The 24316-nt window shown below is 41.2% G+C and overlaps 1 protein-coding gene across 1 annotated transcript in view; it reads left to right on the top strand.

Annotated features, from left to right (window-relative positions):
- Positions 1 to 7352: 7352 nt before the first annotated feature.
- Positions 7353 to 24316, top strand: part of GPR78 (G protein-coupled receptor 78) — a 39424-nt gene continuing 22460 nt past the window's right edge. Inside the window, exons 1-2 of the mRNA XM_066574651.1 lie at positions 7353 to 8020; positions 11879 to 11992. Coding sequence (XP_066430748.1) covers positions 7353 to 8020; positions 11879 to 11992 — 782 coding nt within the window. The remainder of the gene's footprint in view (positions 8021 to 11878; positions 11993 to 24316) is intronic.

The following is a 24316-nucleotide window of genomic DNA, read 5'->3' on the forward strand; positions in this document are numbered from 1 at the left end:
CCCAGCAGAGACGCAGTACGCTCAGGACGGTCACAGGCAGTCCAAATAGAATGTTTTTTCACAAATTTTTGGGGAAAAGCCCACTGCCTATATACACAGTATATCTCTTTTACTGTCCCTGCCTCACCACTACCGGCCCTGGACTATGTAAAATTACTGCAGACTCAGGACGCAATGCTCTGCACGGCCGATATACAAAGAAAAAAAAAAAAGTGCGACACTGCAAAAAGCAACCTCAACAGTACTGCACACAGCCATATGTGGCCCTAAGAAGGACCGTTGGGGTTCTTGAAGCCTAAAATAACTCCTAACACTCTCCCTATAGCAGCTCCACCATCAGCAGCACTTTCCCTGAGCTATGTCTGAATGCATCTGTGGCGAGCCGCGGGAGGGGCCGATTTACACCACTGATCTCGCCAGTCACCCACTGCAGGGGGGTGGTATAGGGCTTGAACGTCGCAGGGGGAAGTTGTAATGCCTTCCCTGTCTTTCTATTGGCCAGAAAAGCGCGCTAACGTCTCAGAGATGAAAGTGAAAGTAACTTGAACATCGCGTGTTGCTCGCCTCTAGTAACGAGCATCTCGAACACGCTAATACTCGAACGAGTATCAAGCTCGGACGAGTACGTTCGCTCATCTCTAGTCTTGACCTATCTTTGGTGAGCAAAGTGCAGGAGTGTTCATAGACTCCTATGGGAGACTATGCAAGCTTGCCGACAAAGGAAGCTGGAAGAGTTTTGCATAGTGGGGAGAGAGGGGTTCCCCTACAGAGGAGAAGGAGGGATATCCCATACCAGAGAGAGAGGAGGAATCCCTCCTTCTCCCCTGCAGGAGAACCCCTTTCTCCCTGCTATGGGGATATCCCTATTGCTCACCTGCAGGGAAATCCCTCTCTCCCCACTACAGGGGAATTCCTCTTCCTCCCCTGCAGTGGAACCCCTCTCTCCCCGCTAAAAGGATATCCCTCCAGCTGTCCTGCAGGGAATCCCTCCATCCCTGCTGAGATAAAGTGAGACCCCAATGATGTCATTCATCTCTCTATTTCCTCCCAGTGCAGCTTTTTTTCCCTGCAACATGCAGCTACCAATTGTGTGAGTGGGCAATTTCACTGCTAATTAAGCTTGGGACTTGATAGTGGGAAATCGTCCATTCACAATTTTTTCGCACAGCCATCTTCTGCTCGATTTTCGCACCCTTGTGAACGAGCCCTAAAGAAGGGATTCCTATGACATACTTTTTTTGTGTGTATTTTACATTTAGTGTTCATGTCTCCCTACTGGAGTCTTTGGCGTGCTCTACTGGATTTTCCCTGCTAGGTTCCCTGCAGCCACATAGAGTTATTAGGGTTAATAAATAAACTGGCAAAAAATTTAGGCACCAAAATGAAGTATGAGAGCCATTTTTTAATCTCTTTGGCACAGGACAACATTTCTAGTGTATGTAACTAACACAATGGGATCTCTGCAAACTTATGGACATCTGGATATGTCACACGTTGGCAATGCCTACTGAGTTGCAATGCTAAACAAGAATATAGACAAGTAAAGAATTTCTACATGATGCCACTTAGAAGTTATGCAAATATTTTTCCAATTAATTAAAGACTCTATCAAGAGATGCTTCATCTGTTCGTTACTGTACATTCACTGTATTCTGTCTATTATTGATATCACATCTGCTACGTGTAAGTCTCCAAATACCAATCTCATCATAAAGTTTTCCTTTAGGATATGTCATTGACACAAATTATTGAACAATTTACAGCTGCCAGGTCCTTCCCTTGAGTTGGTTAGAGAGTGACAAGTAGAGTGGCACAAAGTAGCATGGCACAGAGCAGACTGCAAGGGAATCTGAGACACTGTAGGATACCCCAGAGAAGGGTCTATGAGGGTGCAGAAAGCAGTTCTGCCAGAGAGAACACCTGGAGAATGAGTGAGCAATGCAGTACCATTAAAAGGCTGAAGTGCAAGCTTTAGAGAAAGAGGTCCCAGTGATCCCAGGCCAAAAGTACCACCGCTACAGCCTTTTGTGTCTTGCAGAATCAGAAACAAGACTGTTCTGTAACTATTGGCATAGCTGCTAACAAATAAATCAACTATGGAGTCTAACTGGTCTTGCTTTATAAGTGTGACAACTGGTGTAATGGCTGGGGATTTGCCCCAGGTTTTTCACAGGAGTTTTCAGAACCCCTTCTGTCCAACTGCTTAGATACTGCGGTTGTATGCAGCATCTAAGAGGTTAAAGGCCATTGCATATTGTTCCATAAAACCTTTTTTTTTCTTAGTTTATAAATTACTGGCTACAATAAAGGCAAGACAGGCATAAAATTAAATTTAACTAAAGTAATGAAGCCATTATAAAAGAGAACAAACCATTTAAAATCCCAATGCAGTGTTAAAGGAGATGTCCCGAGGCAGCAAGTGGGTCTATACACTTCTGCATGGCCATAATAATGCACTTTGTAATGTACATTGTGCATTAATTATGAGCCATACAGAAGTTATAAAAAGTTTTATACTTACCTGCTCCGTTGCTGGCGTCCTCGTCTCCATGGAGCCGACTAATTTTTGGCCTCCGATGGCCAAATTAGCCGCGCTTGCGCAGTCCGGGTCTTCTGCAGTCTTCTATGGGGCTCCGTGTAGCTCCGTGTAGCTCCGCCCCGTCACGTGCCGATTCCAGCCAATCAGGAGGCTGGAATCGGCAGTGGACCGCACAGAAGAGCTGCGGTCCACGGAGGAAGAGGCCATCTTCAGCGGTGAGTAGAGAAGTCACCGGAGCGCGGGGATTAAGGTAAGCGCTCCGGTGAGCTTTCTTTACCTCCCTGCATCGGGGTTGTCTCGCGCCGAACGGGGGGGGGGGTTGAAAAAAAAAAAAACCCGTTTCGGCGCGGGACAACCCCTTTAAGTCGACAACCGGAGAAAATTGCAAAATATCAATGCTATAAATACCTGCTAGATCGTTAATTAATGTAGACATTGTAATGAACTTATTCAGTATTCACAGTGTATTGGGTATTATGTTGCTTGCCTGCTCCTTCAACCAATAAATGTTCCATACGGATACTAGATACTAATGTGCTAGTAGAATACAACAAAGATCATATACACTATCCTTTGCCCACCAAACCACCTACCTACATTTTCCTGCCTCCAGCATCAGGCGGTTGCTAGTTGAGCATTTTCTTAAGCATTTTTTTTCTTATCCTCCTCTTTTAGCCAAGAATACAAATTAACTATTGGAGTTTGCAATAAAATAGTGAAAACAGGGACCAGCAAGAAATTGATAAAGAAAAAACCTTTAGAAGATAAAACTTAATCATACACTTAAAAACAAGTAAATAGGAACCCTATCAAACACCTATTCATTTCCTGTCTAAATAGGGTAATTGAGCTGAGAAAGATGACTCCCTTGCCAAACCTCTTCTAAGAAGACCCTATGTTGATGAAGACAAAACAGTGCGTGAAATAGAATTGTTAATTAGACAGAGGAAATAAAGGAAAGAAACAACCAGGTCTGAGCAAAATTTGTATCAAATCCAAAGCAAACCATTAAATACATTACATGTATAGCTCTCCAACAGAAGTTGATAAAAATCTATCCAAACAGCTCAAAATAAGTTGTTATCAACAAAGTAAAAGTTCTGAATCAAATAGATTTCAAGATGGTAAATAAGTAGAACAAGACTGAGAGTGTAGTACATACCATATGCATTTAATGTATCAGCATTAGCAGAAATGACATAGATCTATTGGGACAGAAAAAATGGGGTGCCCAGTCCAATTAAGTATTATAAGTAACTGATAATTAAGCATATCAATGAGCTGTGCTTCTGGTCATCCCTATGTACCAACGCTTTTCTCCCATTCCCATCATGGGTTCATCAAAGAACTTTGACATCATTAAAATTAAACCACCAGGGTATACAGAAAAAGGTAAAAGAAGAAGAAAATCTAGACCCAAGTCAATAGCCTGTTATAGTATAGACTATTATTTACTAGGAAATTATAGTACCAGTGTTTCTGATCACATGACAGTGATGCTCATCCCGAATTAATGACTTACATGCTCTGCCCCAATCACATGATGATGATGATGTCATCAAAGGTTCTTCATCCCCAATGAGGGTGTTACATACTATACCCTTTATCACATGACGGTGACGTCATCACAGGTCTTGCATCCTTGTGCAAATTACAGGCATCCTACCAACCCCTTGTCGCCTCAGTTGCTATGGAATTCTAACAAACACCTAGCCAGACAGCAGCCCTGTGCATACCGAACCTGTGAAGATGTCATTGTCATGTGATCAGGGGCGGAACATGTAACTCCCTCACTGGGGATGAGGGACCTTTGATGTCAGAGCATGTAAGTCACTCACAAACCCACTCACTCACGCACAGATGGACAGGTCGTCGTTAGTAGTTTGACAACTGTATGGCATAGTAACATATCGGGTGATAGTAGCAGCTGAAACCTCTAACAATCAGTGTCATCAGTGTAGAAAGGAGCAGGCAGCTGCATATTACTCCTGCTAAAGCCACTTTAAGAAAAATATCCACTATGTCTAATAGCGGTAGTCAAGCAAGGGACCCCATTTTGCTTTGATGGGGAAAACCACTTATGGAATAATCACTTAAAACATGCACTATGACCCAGCTCATTCTTTAACTTCGTTATTGTTTTGTTCATTCTCTAAAGATTAAATACTTAACTGACCCATTGCTACAGGTAACCACTTACTCTTGTGAGTTTGAGTTTCACTGCAGTTTATAATGAAGTCCAGACAATGGGGCTTAGTCAAGCCAACTCTTGGCAATTCCTGCTCAACAAAAAAGTGAAGAGTATCATCTGCAGTAATAGCCAGTTTTGTTGGATCTCCAATTCTTAGGCCAACCTTCATCCCCGCAGGGACCGCTCAGCCAATCAGCACAGCCCTTTCAGAAGGTGGGGTTTTTAAATCATCGCCTGCTGAAAGAGCTTCACAGCAGTTCCGGGAAGCAAGCTAGAGGATGTGCCTGAGAAGTGATTATATACTTTTTCTTTTCACCAGCTAGGGATGATTTTCAGGGAAGGACTTATATTTTAAGCCCTTCCCCCCGAAAATCATCCCTGCGGGGGTTGCCTGCAATGAACTGCTTTCAATGGGGAAACAGCAGCTCCAACCCCATTGAAAGGAATAGTATAGCATCCTGGACTTCTGCTACAGCTGTGGCAGAGAATTCCTTCATCCCCTTAATCACCGCAGGGATGAAGGAAACCCTTGCCACAGCTGTCACAGCTGTGGCAGAAGTCAGCGATATACTCCCTTAGTTTTCAATGGGGCTAGTGCTGCTGCCGCTGGCCCTTATTGAAAACACTAAGCGATATCACAGATATTTTCTCTGCGCTGTGAGGCTACAGTGAAAAAACGCAAATGAATATGAAACCATTGAAAATCATTGGTTTTTTAATCATCGCTCTCACACTGCAGGAAAAAATATCGCTAGTCAGTAGTCACCCTCAAGGGTGAAGAGTAAAGTTACCCTCAAAGTAAATATTCTTTCAATTCCTCCTTTATTCAGAACTGCGGTACTCCATGATCCAAGGAACCAAGAATTCCACTCATTTCAGTGAAATGGAACACATTTATTTATCTTTTATTTACTTTTAATAATAGTCAGATTTCATTCAGGTCCATTGGAACAAATGTTCACGCTTTTATTCAATACAAGAAGTACAAGCAAAACTAATTCAGGCATGTCTGGAACGAAAGGTTTGACCTTTTGTGTAATTTCCAACATTCGCTGTACAATCCAAGTACATTAGATGAATTGTTACCGGGGCTTTGGGTGGAAGTTGAAGGAATGCTGCAAAAAAAGCCAGCGATCAGGATCATTCCAACTAGAGGAAATTCGTAAAAGTGCAGCCAAGCCATTAATGCAAATATACTTTCTGCTTGAAGCCTAATGTAATAGCCTTTAAAACCCCATACTCCCACCAAATTAATTTTATCTTTCCTGCTATTATATTCAATTCTCAGTTCCTTCTGATGGATCCAGCATTGCTGCTATTCTTTTCTATTGTTACCCACAGGAGGGTCGTCTTCTGGGTTGTGCTCATCTGGTGTTGGAGAATGATACTTCATGTGGTAGTTGGCTACCAACAACCTCTGGTACAGATCCCTGTACATAAAATATAATGTACTGATGAAGCAGTCACTAAACTTAACGTACCTTTACATGGGAGGACTGTTTGGTGCATAAGCATAAGTGCCTGACAGCCATCCCGCCTGACTATCACTCCTGTTTTAGAGATCTCTTCCAGCCACCTGCTGGAAGTAGTAGTCTTGCAACAGATGGAGACCCACAGCTTGAAAACCTCAGCTTCATCATTACATGGCTTACACACTGTTTTCATTGAGCCGCAGGATACGTTCACATGAACTGACGGGTGATCATATCTTTTTAAACATATGAACCTTTTAATGCATTTGATCAAGCCCTTGTTATATAGGCAGTAACCCTTTAATGAGCTGCTAATGAGTCCACACACAGCAGTACCATGAGACTTTGTTATGAGAATAAAATATCTGTAGTGAGAAATATAATGAGGAATCATATAAATACTTAACAGGAGCTGACTTAGTACAGTATTCAGGAAGCACCGAGTCCTTAATTACATTCACTGTTACAACACATTGCTCTACATATAAGAAACCAGTTACTGACTCATAAGACATTGCAGAATAAATGATATCAAATGCATCAAACTCCTTAACTCTCTATAGTCCACATATCTTTATGTAGTGTTGTAGTGAGAGTGCTGGCTGTGCTTATCTCATGCATTGGCTCAGTATTATGCAGGGTATTAGTAAGTGGCAATGAACCTGCAATAAGTCATAGTAGTGAGTGGTAATATGCATTTCTTGCCTTTGTCAGCTCTCCTGTCCTGCGCATGAGTCAGTCTCCTAGGCTGAGAGGAGAAGGTGTGCCACTCACTCACAACTGCTTCCCTGCTTTCTTGCATAGACCATTTAAGAAACAACTGCTTCCCCAGTGTCATCTATGGAATGATAGCACTCACTTGGATTCCAGGAGGAGCAGAGACAAGCAGCAGTCAGCACTTGTATGCAGTGGAATGGGACCTGGTGCTTCTTGGCATGACTGGCATATGCAGGGATCCTAGTTTCAGGACCTTGGACAGCAGTGCCATTATAACGAATAGACCCTGGGCTCTCCTCACGCGCCTGTCCTATACAATGATGGGATCCCACAGAGGAAGCATGTAGAGAATTCAGCCTGCTGCTATTCATCCTCCTAATTCAATGAGGCAAACACTGCTGTGAAAATCAGGCTCATGGATAGATGCTAAGAAATGCACTTGGCAGAGATTCTGCTGGCTGGATTACTCATAGTAGTGTTCATTGTCTCTCTTTTGGCTAATCTACTGGTCCTGATATGCTTCTTGTACAGTGCAGAGATAAGGAAGCAGGTATCTGGGATTTTTCTGGTCAACCTGTCACTCTGCAACCTCCTTCTGACTATCCTCAACATGCCTTCCACTTTCCTGGCTATCTTAAATCATCATCAGCCATTCGGTGACTGCATCTGTAAAGCTTTGGGCTTTTTGGAAACTTTTTTGACTTCTAACACCATGCTCAGCATGGCAGCTCTCAGCATAGACAAATGGATTGCTGTGGTTTTCCCCTTAAGTTACACCAGCAAGATGAGGTATAAGGATGCAGTGATCATGATGGGGTACACCTGGCTGCACTCACTCACTTTCCCCTTGGTCTCTCTCTTCCTATCCTGGTTAGACTACAGTAGCATGTATGCGTCTTGTACCTTGCATATCCAAGATGCCCCGGAGACAAGGCGCTTTATGGCATTTACCATCGTGTTCCATGCGGCCAGTTTCATGCTCTCACTGGTTATATTATGTTTTACTTATTTAAAGGTGCTGAAAGTTGCACGGTTCCACTGCAGGAGGATAGATATTATTACCATGCAAACGCTTGTATTGCTTGTAGACATCCACCCCAGGTAACTCCAATCTACTCATCTTGCTATAGCTACTGTATATATGATGTATTATTAGTAGTATTTATATAGTAGTAGTATTTACAGAGCCAGGGTTCTGTACCTAAGAGAAGGGTTTATAGTACATAAAGAAAATGCTAGAATAAACATGACTAAATGAGTGACAGACTGATACAGAGGGAGAGAGGACACTGCCCTGGAGGGCTTACAATCTGCATGGGAAGAAGATAATAGGTGAAGGTAGAAGCTGCTCATATGGTAGTGTAGTGGCATTAGGCTTTTCTGAAGATGTTTTCAGGTGATTTTTGAAGGTTTTGAAGGTGGGAGAGAGTGTGATCATTTGGGGTACTGAGTTCCAGAGTATGGGATACATGCAAGAGAAATCTTGCAGACAGTTATGTGAGAAGCAGACTTGAGTTGAGTGACGAAGGAGGTCTTGCGAGAACTGAAGATCATATGCATGCCATTTGTATATATAGTACTGTACAATGAGCTATCTCGATATGCTAGTCATGTCAATGGTTGAAATATATATATATATATATATATATATATATATATATATATATATATAGATAGATAGATACAGTACTTTTTAAAAGTTTTAGGCAGATGTGAAGAAAATGCTGCAAAGCAAGACTGCTCTTAGAAATAGAAGTGTTAACAACTTGTTTTGTCAATTAACATACTGCAAAGTGAATGAGCAATATGTGTATATGTGTATATATATATATATATATATATATATATATATATATATATGTGTGTATGTGTGTGTGTGTAAATAATAATGGACTCCCTATACAGAGACATCCCCCCTCCTATGCACATTCAGCCCACAATTATATAGTCCTACACATCAATTGAATAGATTATTATACTGTATAGACTGCATATAATGCTGGGTGTTCTGTACATTCTCCACAGACAGATGTGGCAGTGCTGAATGTGTCATATGATGCTCTGAGGACACCTGCATTGCTTCTGAAAGATGAAATCTCTCTGCTGCCCTATGTAAAACCATAAACAATGTGAATATTTTGTGTAGCAAAGTCTACTTTGCTACCTCAGTACATGTGGATGAGTGTTGGCAGAAATCCAATCACCTTGAATTTGTTAGTTGGCCATAAATGAGTAACAATCAATACAACAATCGAATATGACTCATTCTTGACTAAGATACATAGTAAATCAACGTAATGTAGGACAAGCATGTGAGAAATTATTGGATATGATCAAGTGCAGTACATCAGTGCTAAGTTCTGCATTACACTGGTAATCATGTTATCAGATGTCCTTAGTGCTACGCAGTGTAATATAAACGTATGTGTTATATTATTTTAGCAGCATTATGTTGTATTATTTTCACTCAAAATGTATTCTTTATAATTGCTTTACATTATTTATTTGGTTATATTTCTTTATTATACTTCTGTACTATAAGCATGTATGCCTTTGCTATAATATTGTCTCTATTAATTCTGTTCAGACTGCTAAACTAATACAATTGCCTAGACCTTACATCCAGTTTTCTAGCTGAGTAGCAGAGCTGACTTTGTCATTGAATGGTTTCTTTTGTGTAGTGAGTTTCAATAATGACATAGCTTTAATGTAGTTCTATAAAACTAAAACTATAGATATTACAATGTTCTGCTAACATATTCATCAGATATATCTACTAAGTGTCTCATCTGTTTTTGGTGTATGAATAGAAGACTCAGTAAAGGGACTCTTATTTAAGTCAACACTTTTTAAGTCTATCTATCTATGTATTATTTATCTATCTATCTCATATCTATCTATTTATCTATCTCTCGCATATCTATCTATCTAATATCTATCTATCTCTATCTATCTCCTATCTATCTATCTATCTATCTATCTATCTATCTCATATCTATCTATTATTTATATATCTATCTCATATCTATCTATAATCTATCTAATATATGTCTATCTAAAATCTATCTCTCTCATTTCTATCTATCATCTCATTTCTATCTATCTATCTCATATCTATCTATCTATCTTTCTATCTATCTATCTCATATCTATCTATCTATCATCTCATATCTATCTATCTATCTATCTATCTATCTATCTATCTATCTATCTTTCTATCTATCTATCTCATATCTATCTATCTCATATCTATCTATCTATCTATCTATCTATCTATCTATCTATCTATCTATCTATCTCATATCTATCTATCAATCTATCTATCTATATTCTATCCATCCATCTATATTCTATCCATCTAGTTCATATCTATCTATCTAATATCTATCTATCTATATTCTATCTATCTATCTAATATCTATCTATCTTATATCTATCTATCTTATATCTATCTATCTATCTATCTATCATCTATCTATGTCATATCTATCCATCTCATAATTATCTAATATCTATCTATCTCCTATCTATCTATTTATCTATCTATCTCATATCTGTCTATTTATCTCATATCTATCTATTATTTATATATCTATCTCATATCTATCTATTATATATCTAATATCTGTCTATCTAAAATCTCTCTCTCTCATGTCTATCTATCATCTCACATCTATCTATCTATCTATCTATGTATCTCATATCTATCTATCTCATATCTATCTCATATCTATCTATCTATCTCATATCTATCTATATATCTCATATCTATCTATCTATTCCATATCTCTATCTATCTATCTCATATCTATCTATCTATCGATCTCATATCTATCTATCTATCTATCTATCTATCTATCTATCTATCTATCTCTCTCTCATATCTATCTCTCATCTATCTATATTCTATCAATCTCATATCTATCTATCTATCTATCTCATATCTATCTATCATCTCATATCTATCTATCTTTTTATCTATCTTTCTCATATCTATCTATCATCTCATATCTATCTATCTATCTCATATCTATCTATCAATCTATCTATATTCTATCCATCCATCTATATTCTATCCATCTATCTATATTCTATCCATCTAGTTCATATCTATCTATCTAATATCTATCTATCTATATTCTATCTATCTAATATCTATCTATCTTATATCTATCTATCTTATATCTATCTATCTTATATCTATCTATCTAGCTCATATCTATCTATCATCTATCTATGTCATATCTATCCATCTCATAATTATCTAATATCTATCTATCTCCTATCTATCTATTTATCTATCTATCTCATATCTATCTATTATATATCTAATATCTGTCTATCTAAAATCTATCTCTCTCATATCTATCTATCTATCATCTCACATCTATCTATCTATCTATCTATCTATCTATCTATCTATCTATCTATCTATCTATCTATCTCATATCTATCTATCTCATATCTATCTATCTCATATCTATCTATCTATCTATCTCATATCTATCTATCTATCGATCTCATATCTATCTATCTATCTATCTCTCATATCTATCTCTCATCTATCTATATTCTATCTATCTCATATCTATGTATCTATCTATCTCATATCTATCTATCTATCTATCTATCTATCTCTCATATCTATCTATCTATCATCTATCTATGTCATATCTATCCATCTCATAATTATCTAATATCTATCTATCTATCTATCTATCTATCTATCTATCTATCTATCTATCTATCTATCTATCTCTTATCTCTCTAATATCTATCTATTCATCTATCTAGCCAGTTATGAATGGTTAATGTTAAATGTGTCCATATTATAATATAATATTGTCACCCTTGTTGCATGTCAGATTATTTACGCTGCAATACCTATGGTAATACCTATGTCCCATCAGTAGTTTTTCTGGTATTACTGTGTAATCATACAGCGTATCTACCTTACAGTGTGAAGCAAAGGTGTCTAAGTGAGCAAAAGAGGAGAAGACAGCGGGCTACAAAGAAAATCAGTATTTTTATAGGATCATTTGTGGTGTGCTTTGCGCCCTATGTCATCACAAGGTCAGTATGACATGTAACTTCTCATTTTCTGCAATGACTGAATACTTAAGACACCCATGTTAATAGAGCAATAGATGCATGCAGTCTTAAGAATGGTGGGTTACCCTAAAGTATTTCTACAAGCGTCTACATTTCATTTCCAGTATAGCAATCGGAATGTTGTATGGAATCATAATTAAGGCGTCTACAATTGTACTATGAACAACAGATCTACAGTACTGTGTAAAAGTTTTTGGCAGGTGTAGAAAAAAATGCAGCAAAGTAAGAATGCTTTCCAAAATAAAAGTGTTAATATTATTTTTCAGCAATTAACAAAATACAAAGTGAATGAGCAAAAAAGAAATCTAAATGACATCAATATTTTGTGAGACTACCCTTGCCTTCAAAACAGCATCTATTTTTCTAGGTACACTTGCACACAGTTTTTGGAGGAAGTGGGCAGGGAGGTAGTACCAAACATCTTGGAGAACTAACCACAGATCTTCTTTGGATGTTGGCTTGCTCAAATCTTCATGTAAACCCAGACTGACTGGATAGTATTGACATCATGGGTCTGTGGGGGCCATATTATCACTTCTATGACTCCTTGTTCTACTTTATGCTGAAGATAGCTGTTAATGGACTTTGGCTGTATATTTGGGGTTGTTGTCCTGTTGCAGAATAAATTTGGAGCCAATCAGACATCTTCTGTTTTTGAAAAATGATAGAATTAAATTCAAACTCACTACCTTCATCCATAAAGCTCCCCACAGCACTGTGCCGCCCTACATTGCCTCCCTCATCTCAATCCACTACCCACCCTGCTCTCTCTACTGCTCTAATGAAATCATATTAAGGGCCCATTTAATTTGAACCTTCTATTCCCGCCTCCAAGACTTCTCCAAACCAGCACCTGTCCTCTGAAATGCGCTAACCAAACTATCCGGGCAATCACTGACACACTAAACTTCAGGCATGCTCTAAAAATGCACCTCTTTAGGGAGGCATACCACATCCCCTAAACCAAACCTCTCTGTATTCCGCCTGATAACATGCTCCTTGTCCCACGGACTTCAATCACTGCCAGCCGTCATCAACCGCCCCCTGTAGTCATACCAATTTAGCCATTATGTGGCTTAAGTCTGACCATTGTCTACACGTATAGCATCCCACACTCTCCCCCTCACCATACATCTCCAGCCCCGTTACCTTCTGCATCCCTCCATTATTTGTAGTATGTAAGCCCGTTGTAGCAGGACCCTCACCCTGACTATTTCCATCACTCTATTACTACATGTAACCGTGGTTTTTATATCTTTGTTTTTTGTATCGGTTCTCCCCTGTTTTGTAAGTGCTGCAGAATATGTTGGCGCTATATAAATAAAGATTATTTGGCCGGCTTCACACGGCCGTGATGGGCTCCGCCGTGGAATTCCGCAGCGGAGCCCATCACGGCGCCCCCCTTCCCCCAGAGACCCCAATACTTACCTCCGGATCCGGAGTCCCACGTCCCGCATGACGCTTCAGCATGCATGCGCAATAGAACGTGTGACGCGCAGCAGCATCATGTGACGCGCCGGCCGTGTCATATGACACGCCCACAGCGCCACATGACGCGCCGGCCACGTCATATGACGCGGCTGGCGGTAGGTGGAGAGGCGGTTTCACGCTATCTTCCCCTGTGCTACAGTGGAAAATAGCGTGAACGGACGGCTTCCGTTGACTGCAATGGAAGCCATCCGCGCGTACACCCGCGGCAAATAGAGCATGCCGCGCGTGAGTCCGGGTGATTTTATGGTGCAGAATTCCGCGATGGAATTCCGCACCGTAAGCATTGAGCTATTGGGTTCAATAGAACCTAATAGCGGTGGGCAACGCAGCGGATTTCCGCCACGTATTATACCTTATTATTACTTTACAGCATTTTTTCCACACCTGCCTAAAACTTTTGCACAGTACTGTTTATTAATTCTGGCACTTTCAAATGATGACGGAATGACAACCAAAGTGATCATGGCTCAATAGATTTTCCTCATAGCACTTCTTACACTTTCAAAAAATATTTCTGAGATTTACTTCTTACCTCTTCTTGTGCTTTCAAAAAATGTGTTTTTCTGTATTAATTACCCCTTTCCTTACACATTCTTGCACTTTCAAAAAATGTTCAAAAAGTGGGAAGATTAGTCCTCTTTTGCAACATGTTGTATCAGCCAGCCAATAGCTATGAATATTTCATAAATAGAATGGTAGAGTTGCGATGGACCTCCAGAGTCGTCGAGTCCATTTGTCTCATAGGGAATATGCAACTACTTCCAAGTGCAAGAGAAGCAACCCTAATAGAACTAGGTCATACTGAGTCTCCATGTTGTAATAATATAGCACCACCAGCAAAAGATGGAGGGGGGGGGGGGGATTGTATACTGTATATTTTATCTCTTTTAGAACAGAATCAAAATATATAAATAGAAACATTGATGAATGTTGTGTAACAATTTACACAACACACAACAATGTATTTCTTGTTGTTGTATTTATATTGCTTGCATATTCTGCAGTGCTCTGCAGAGATTATCATCACTCCCGTTAATCCTTGTCCCCAGTGGGGCTCACAGTCTAATGTCACTCAAACATTAGGGTCGATCTCATAGGAGAAACCAGTTATCCTTTCAGTGGGGTACATTCTTGAAGGGGGGGGGGGGGGGTACCAGAGAACCTGGAGGAAATTCACATAAATACTGAACTAACATACAACCTCCATGCACATTTTTCCCTTGGTTGAATACAAACTCAGGAACATCCACTGATGAGCACTGAGCCATGGTGCTGCCCATATGTAGCACTATTACATAGAATTGTATTAATGTGTCATACATCATTATTTTGGATGGGTGTGAGAGTTAGTTGAATCATTAGTAATTTATTGTCAATACTATTAATGCTATTACTCATTGCCTGTGCTTCACAATTACATTCGTATGATACTAACCCTCTCTGTATGAAGCATTGGCTCTCCATACAAAGATCATAAGCATGGAAATAATGTAATAGTAGATGACGGAATGGTTTTCTTGCCTCTGGCTAAAATAGTACAAACATGTGATTGATCTATAAGTTGTGACAATCAAAGTGACCACGGTCTAGTAGATTTACCCCTCACTGTGCTTACAAACTGTCAGGACTGTGAATATTATCTTCATAATATCAAGGATCTTCAGCTGAACTGCTAACCTCACTGGTTCCTTGTCAGATAAGAGACAATGGAAACTGCTGCAAGCATGATGGGTGCTCACTGCAAAGCCACTATGTATATGTAAAAGGCTCCACTGTGTATGGACAGATGTAACCAACATTAGCTGGATATTTAATGCATTGTGATAAATTGGGATAACGATCACTACATATATTTTGTGTACTATATATATATATATATATATATATATATATATATATATATATATATATTATTGTGCAAACGTTTTAGGCAGGTGTGGAAGGAATGCTGTAAAGTAAGAACTCTTACAGAAATAGAAGTGTTATTAGTTTATTTTGTCAATTAACAAAATACAAAGTGACTGAATATAAGAGAAATCAATATTTGGTGTCCCCAACCTTTTGTCTTCGCAACAGCATGAATTCTTCTATGTACACCTCCAGTCAGTTTTTAAAGGAGCTTGTCAGGTAGATTGTTGAGGTACCAACTACAGATCATTTGTGGATGTAGACTTGCTCAAATCCTTCTGTCTCCATGGGATCCCAGACAAACTCAATGATGTGTTTGTGTATATATATATATATATATATATATATATATATATATATATATATATATATATATATATGTATATATATATATATATATATATATATATATGTATTTGCACACAAACACACAAACATATGTATTCAATAATAAATTGTATAACTCCTATTCTATACCATTTGTATCCGCAAAGTAGCTTGTCCCATGTTCTGCCAGTTGGATCAATCTCATTTGTGCAGTTGAGCAAAGCAGTGGAAATTCACATAGCTGGGCATTCCACCCACAGCGGGATTTCATGTCAGAGAGCCATGTTTCTCATATATCTCATATAAGATAAAACAGGCTGAAATAAGGCTCCTTAATCTCACAAGGCACATATGTGGGCACATAATAGGAAAGCCATTCATTGTCAAAACGCAAGTAAAGCAAATAGGATATGTTAAATGAGACAACATGGAATATAGTGGTGAATAAACAAGACCTGGGACTCCCGCTGATCTATAAAATATAAGCGCCCTCAAGATTCTTCCAAGTATACCTTCAATACGTTTACCAACTGGTCCCCTACGACACAATCATGGGGTGCCTAGCTGCAGTGGCGTAGCAAGGTCAGGGGTACCCGGTGCAGAAAATTTTTTGACCCCTCCATCCGCCGCCCCAATTTCATAATTATTAAAAGAAGGAAAGGCAAGATACTTACAGTTGCAAGTGTAATTTTCTGGTTTATTTACTTAACATCGTGGGCATAAACCTTTGTCTCCTAACTTTGGTCTTTGAAAATTTTGAAATCACATCATCAAAATCAATTCCTTTCGCTGCTTTGTTTTCAATTGACAAGATGGCTAAGCCAGAGAGCCGTGCCTGACTCATAGTAGACCTAAGAGGTCTTGATTAATTTCGTTTAGTTTTGAAAAACTCCTCTCACATGATGCTACTGAAACACATAACGTTAACAAGAATCTTAAGGCTAAAGTGATAGTCACAGCTCACCTCCTCCCCTTCCCTGCATAAGTCACAGTACATGCTGCAATAGTCTCCTGTAGAAATTATTAAGTCAGCTTCTGTCCACTGTGTGAAAGGCCCATGAGTACTGCAGTAAAGCATCTCTCTGAATGCTATGAACTGCAGTAAACACAAGATGGCCGCCCCATAGTCGTGTACACACAATAGAGTAAAAAGAAAATCTATAGGGAGAAAATAAAAATAGAAAAAAAAGAGAGAAAATGGAATATGTTTCACTATCTGGTTTTCCTTAGTGAAAAGAATACAGATGATACATTCCCTTTAAGGCTTTCCTGAAACATCAATTTTTGGTCAATTTGCCATCCCCCTTACCCCCCCCCCCCCCCCCAAAAAAAAAATTGATTTAAAAATGCCAAAAATGTTTTAATCGACACAAGAGTTTTTTCTCACGGGGGCTTTTTGGGTGGTGACTATTTGTTTACTTATGTTTACTTATGTCTAAGCAAAAACATCTAAAAAAAGCCAAAAAATAGACAGTGACCCACAAAACGCAAGTGAAAAATGTGCTATTTGTATTATGCTTACAGCTTCCCTGCTGAATTGCAGCTAGCCTCTCATCCTCTGCCGCGGCTCTGACAGCCGCGCGGGGATTCCCTTCATCCCTGCAGTGATGTGAGGCTGTTTTCACATGAAAATTCCTCGCATCCACAGGGCTTTCACATGGTAGGGGGGCGCGATACCGGGCCATGATTCACAACCCAATATCGTGCTCGCCCGTGTGAAGGAGCCCTACCTTGGGTATCTTCTGTATATTATTATGTATGTACAGCTGCTGTATATAGTGATATACCAGGTTACACCAGCATGCTCCATATCACTATATACAGGGGATGTCTAGCGTATACCAGTAGTACATATATAATTATATACAGGAGATACCCAGGTTATACCACCATGCTCCATATCACTATATACAGGAGATATACATCCCCTATATATAGTGATGCGGATATAACCTGGATATGTCCTGTACATAATTATATGTACAGCTGGTATAACGTATACCACCTAAACATATAAGATTATATGCAGTACATGGTACATACCTTGTTTTACCGCGTGAACTGCTCTTCCGGTCTCCTCCTCGGGTCCCGAGACTGTCACTGCATGGCCAGCTGGACATCCATCCTGACCCCCACACATCACACACACAGCTCTGCTGCATCCATCCTGATCCCCCACACATCACACACAGCTCTACTACATCCATCCTGATCTCCACACAGTCTACCCCACATATCGCACACACAGTTCTATTACATCCATCCTGACACCACACAGCTCTAATACACTCAGCTCTGCTACATCCATCCTGATCCCCATACATCACACACAGCTCTACTACATCCATCCTGATCTCCACACAGCTCTACCCCACACATCGCACACACAGCTCTGCTACGACCATCATGACCCCCAAACACCACACACAGCTCTACCCCACACATCACACACACAACTCTGCTACATCCATCCTGATCCCCACACATCACACACACACACAGCTCTGATACATCCATCCTGACCCGAACACATCGCATGCACAGCTCTACTCCAATCATCCTGATCCCCACACATCACACACAACTCTGCTACATCCATCCTGACCCCCACACATCACACACAGCTCTACTCCACACATTGCACACACAGCTCTGCTACATCCATCCTGACCCCACACATCACAAACATCACTCTGCTACGTCTATCCTGATCCCCACACATCGCACACACAGCTCTGCTACATCCATCCTGCCCCCACACATCATACACACAGCTCTACTACATACATCGCACACACATCTCTGCTACATCCATCCCGACCCCACACATCACACACACAGCTTTACTCCATCCATCCTGACCCCTACACATCACACATACAGCTCTGCTATATCCATCCTGAACCGCACACATCACACACACAGCTCTGCTACATCTATCCTGACCCCTACACATCACACACATAGCTCTACTTCATCCTGGTCCCTTCAGCTCATCAAGCAGGGATCACAACCAGCACAGCAGAGTCCTGCATCCACTGATCTCCCCATAGTCATATGATCCCTGACTCCTGCCACACAAGTGATCACCTGATGGTGACATTCTCAAAGGTGCTGGAAGCTGTCCAGCTTTGCAGGTGTTTGTGTCCCCTCATGTCAGGACCGGCGGGGAAGGATTAACCAGGGCTAGGGGGGGGGGGGGGGGGGCAGTGCAGGCTGTGTGAGGGGCTTCTGACAGCCTGGGTTGTACGAGGAAGCTCCTCTGCGGCCAGTTAGTCATATGTGGCCCCAGGTAGAGTGCAGACAGGGCAGCCTACAGGTGCTTATTTTTCCTGCAGCAGCTCCATAGCACATAGCTCCACAGCACGCAGCTCCAGTAGTAGCTCCTCCACCTGCCGCCACTCACTGCAGCACGACACTGCCAAGTTGTTGCACGCCAGGGCCACAGCTGACTCGCTGAGCTGTCACCCCCTTTCACTGACAGCATTCGTGGCGGCCCGCACCTGCCGCACCCACCTTCCTACGCCAATGCCTAGCTGTTGTCATGGCAGTCGGGATGTTGGGCTCCCAGGTCTGCCATCTTTGTACTCAAAATTCAGCATAGGCACAATACACTGCAATACCAAAGTGAACTCATGATCAAATCCTTTAGTGGGACTAAAAATGGTTAATAACATTTAAATAAATGAAATAAATAAATGAATTAAAAGAAAAAAACCTTTTCACATTTATCGCATACAAAATAAACATAAGTATTGCTGACCACACGGGATATCACGGAGTGGACTACCAGCACTTGGCTCACAGTGCAGTTGCTCTACAATGATTTCAAGAAAACTACTGCACCAAGGTCTCTGTCACTAGTTTATTCTCCGCTCAGCGCAGTATAAACCAGGTGACATATGCCCTTTAATTACTGTAACTCATGTCTTCAGTGTCTGGATCTCTGTTACCTCATTATCATTGATTTTTCTGTTCCTACATGTCACATACAATTTGGAGTTTCATTTCATTGAGCATTACTTGCCTAGATTTAATAGAGTGATTCTTCACACATACCTCATGTCTAATCCTAGATATGCAGCTACTTGCATTTTAAGATTATTATGATATAACTACTAGAAATCCCTTTCCAGGATGGCAAATGCAATCTATACACACTCATTGTCAAAAAGATCAAGACCTAGAAGGACTTGAAGGCAGGCTCTAGTACCTTGTTGTACCGCCTCTAGCTTGGATACAAGATGTGATATGGGCAGGCATGGAGGCTCTAGTACCTTGTTGTACCGCCTCTAGCTTGGATACAAGATGTGATATGGGCAGGCATGGAGGCTCTAGTACCTTGTTATACCACCTCTAGCTTGGATACAAGATGTGATATGGGCAGACATGGAGGCTCTAATAACCTGTTAGGCCATCTCTAGTTTGTTGTATGTGATGCCCCCAGACAATCATACCAGCAGTGGGGACAGTTTGCCACTCCACAGCAGGGGCAAGATTAAAGTACTCACCTCTAGGTCTCCAGACATGAACATGGCCATTATCAGTGCCCAAACTAAACCTGGATTCATTGCTGAAGACAACCTAGTTCCACTCCGTAGCAGTCCAGTTTAATCTTTCACGATACCACTGCAAGCAGAGGGAATGGTGTATGTCAAAAGCAGTACATGTAATGGGTGCAGAAAGACCAAATGTTCTTCAGCTAAGTGCATTGAAATGGTTCTGATAGATAAAGGGGCTGTAACGTTGGTGACATCTGTCACTGGATGGCATACAATGAAAAAGTTGGAGCTGCTTGTGCTTGCTGGACGATGTGTTGAACAATGATCCTCTCTACTGGTAATCTGTCTTGAGCGCCCTGAGCCCGGTCGGCTTGTATGCTCTCATGCATCCAATGGTCTCAACACTTCCTAACGGTCTGGTCAGAACGGCCCGGTGGCTGGCAATCCTATAGTAAGAACACCTGTGGCAATGTCTGAGGCGCTGACAATAATTACATCACCTGTGTAACACTGAGGAAATCCTGAAAACATGACCTGTTGGGGGTCCCTGAGGACTGGAGTTGGGAAACACTGGTCTACATATTATGATGCTGCCAGCATTAATTGGACAGTGTCAGACTGTGTGCAGGTGCATTCATTTTGACCAAGGGAATGGTAACACAGTTGAAGGCTGGATTCAGACGAACGTATATCAGCTGGGGTTTCAGGCCCAGCCGATATACGGTGTCCTCATCTGCAGGTAGGGGGAGGATGGAAGAGCCAGGAGCAGGAACTGAGCTCCCGCCCCCTCTCTGCCTCCTCTCCACCCTCTCTCCTCCCCTCTGCACTATTTGCAATGCAAGCAGGCGGGTTGGGGGCCGGGCTAAGTTTTGAGAATTAGTCCCGCCCCTGTCCCGCCTCTCCCCATTGCAAATAGTGCAGAGGGGCAGAGAGGAGGCAGAGAGGGGGCGGGAGCTCAGTTCCTGCTCCTGGCTCTTCCAGGCTCCCCCCTGCAGAGAGAGATGACGTATATCAGCTCGGCGTGAAAACCGAGCCAATATACGTTCATGTGAATCCAGCCTAATTCTGTCAATTGATTAATTTAAGTAAATGAAGTTTAATTTAAGTCAATCAATTTATACATTTCCCTGAGGAATAACCGAGGAATGCCACAACACAGTGAAAGAGTGCTGCAGAATTGTTATTTTATGGGGTTTGCAAGTATGTACCAAAAGAGATATGTCAGGAGAGCTGACTAATCCTGCAATTTTGGAGCTAAAACATATAATATAGAGCAGTGGTCTCCAACCAGTGACTCAGGACACACATGCGACTTGTGGCCCCTTTCTTTACGGCTCGCTATGGGAGCCCTTATGTATGACCATATGTACTGGTAATTGACATTATTGCAGATATATCTATATCACCAAACAATGTCAAGTGAGAAGGCATAATACTATTGCCAAATTTCATAGAATTTTATACATTTTTTGCTTCTTCACATTTAGGCTAGGTCTACACGGCAACTTTAGGCATGACATATATCACGCAGCCAAAGATCGCACTATGGCCCTGCTACATCACAACCTGAACGAAGTTCATACGGTCACGTTGGGTCTTGCAAGTTGACACAACCTGAAAATCATCAACTTGCAAATTACAATGTGACTGCCATTAGGATGCGATGGGCTGTAGTGCCATCTGAGGCCATGCAACATCTTTCACAGCCAAAGTTGCTGTATACACTTCACCGAAAACCAGATATTATTAGTAGATAACGCTATACTTCAAATATGGCAGAATCACTGACTAGCAAAAGACTAAACCATAACCTTTACTGATTCCGTTAGAACTTCAGGTATCATGAATGATGTGCACTGTGGTGGAGCAGCATCTCTCTCATGTAAGTGTGAGCAAGGCGATTACCCCCATAACATGCCAACAATGTTTTAAAAGTGCATGCATTAGCGGAACCTATTTATGCCATGAACATTGCGCTTTTGCGCATGTCTTTGCACATATTACTGTACCTTTTGTGCTGGCTGGGACATTTTACTTGGGCACAGGACACTTCCCTAGTTAAATGGCAATTTAGCCTAATTAGTTCCCGATGTGTTACACAATCGTGAAGGTATCGGGTGCGCACCACCCCATAGACTCCTACGGGGTCTTTGGTGTGCAAATGCGCACTAAAAAGAGCATGCAGATTTTTTTTATGTGCGTACGGAATGCGCCTTGAAAAGTAAAGAATGAGAATGAACCCATTAAAATCAATGGGTTCTATTCTCTGGGGATTGTGCGTGCAGATTTTACGGGCAAACACGCTCACGTGAAACCGTCCTGTGCAATTTTACGGGGAATCGAAAACACCTGACGCTAATTAGGCTTTTAAATCCCGACGTGGGTGTGCCCTACGCCAATGTGAACAGTCCCTGGCAGTGAAAAAAGTATAGTAAAATGTACAGATGAGCGCAATAGTGCAACGTTTAGTATGAAAAAAGTCCCACTATCGTGTGCGTTTTTGCATTTACGCTTGCGTGAAGCTGCCCTTAATCCCACATTATAATAGAGTAGCACCTCTCTCTCACACTGGGGTCATGGAAGTGTGAACAAGGCGCTTACCCTACACTATGGGGATACTGCATCAAAAATATGCTGACTTGTCAGACTGAAGTGCCACCACTGTGAGTTACGTACGTGTCCCAGGATTGGGCTATTCCTGTCTGTGTTTAATAGCATATAGACCACCTAGTCTGTCTGATTTAACCCTCTATTCATAGGTTCATCAGGTCTGAAATATCTCTTTTCTAATAGAAAAAGGCTTTCTGCAATTCATCCCAACTGATTCAACAGGGGTTAAGCTGACATATCTCTTTATAAGGCCTCTTTCACATGGGTGTTGCATTTTTTGTCCGCCCGCATTGTGTCTGAAAATCATACCAACACGAGAAAAGCCCAGACCAAATCACAGCTAAATCTTGTGTTTTCTCGCCCATCCACACGTCCGGGTGCGTATATACACCGCAGTCTGGCATTCTGTCGGCCGGGGGAGAGAGTTTAGCACTGCTATACTCTCTCCCCCTCCCTTTGTTGGCTGATCGCGCAATAGGAGCTACCATAGAAGCCTATGGAAGCTGCCAGCAAAGTGAGGGGGTTTAGCAGCGAGAGCCGCTGCTAGAAGCCCCATTTACATGCAATGATTATCGCTCAAAATTCGTTCAAACGGTGGTTTTTGAGCGATACTCGTTGCATGTAAACCCTTTTATCTTTCACTCTTCTGCTGAACGATGATTTTTAGGTGAGCTTAAAATCCATTCTTCAGCCGGAAAGAGATAGCAGGAACCGCACGCTGTGTTCTCCATGGGAGCAGCTTATTACATTGTATTTAGCTGACAGCCCATGGCAGCCCATGCGAAGACAATGCAGCTGAATGCAAAGTCCAGACTACATACTGGAATTTGCAAACAGTTGCTGGAGGCTCATTTACACACAAATGAAGGTCATAAACTGCTAATGGACATTAGTGTCCATTAGCAGTTTATGCAAAATGATCACTAAAACTGTCAATCTTTTAATTGTTTGGAAGATTCTTTTGGTGTGTAAATGGGCCTAAAGACCCTCCTTCCCCCTCCTCTTGCCGGCAGCTCCCATAGGCTTCTATAGGAGCTGCTGGCTGATTGTGGCCAAAAGATTTTTTTTTGGCTACGCATAAAAGCGTCTGTCCGGAATCCACAGCGTATGTGCTAACTTTTTGGGCGGACGACTTTATACGCCGGAAAATCGCCCATCTGAACTAATGCTTTGGAATCTAAATGCTTCATATAGTCGTGATTTTCAGCCGACGTTTTAGCGAAATAGAACAAGGCTTTTCTGCATTACATCCCTTTCTTATATACAATGCTCTCAGGCAGTAACAGCATTCTCCACATTCAGACATCATGCATGGCATTGATAACAGCTATTATTTTACCAAAATCAATAAAGTTATGGCTCCTGGCCATCACTCAAATTTGAATGTGGCTCATGAGGTACAAAATGTTAGGGACATTTGGTATAAAGCAATAACGATCTGAAGGAT

This window comes from Eleutherodactylus coqui, chromosome 7 (genome assembly GCF_035609145.1).
Source record: "Eleutherodactylus coqui strain aEleCoq1 chromosome 7, aEleCoq1.hap1, whole genome shotgun sequence".
Taxonomy (NCBI): Eukaryota; Metazoa; Chordata; class Amphibia; order Anura; family Eleutherodactylidae; genus Eleutherodactylus; species Eleutherodactylus coqui.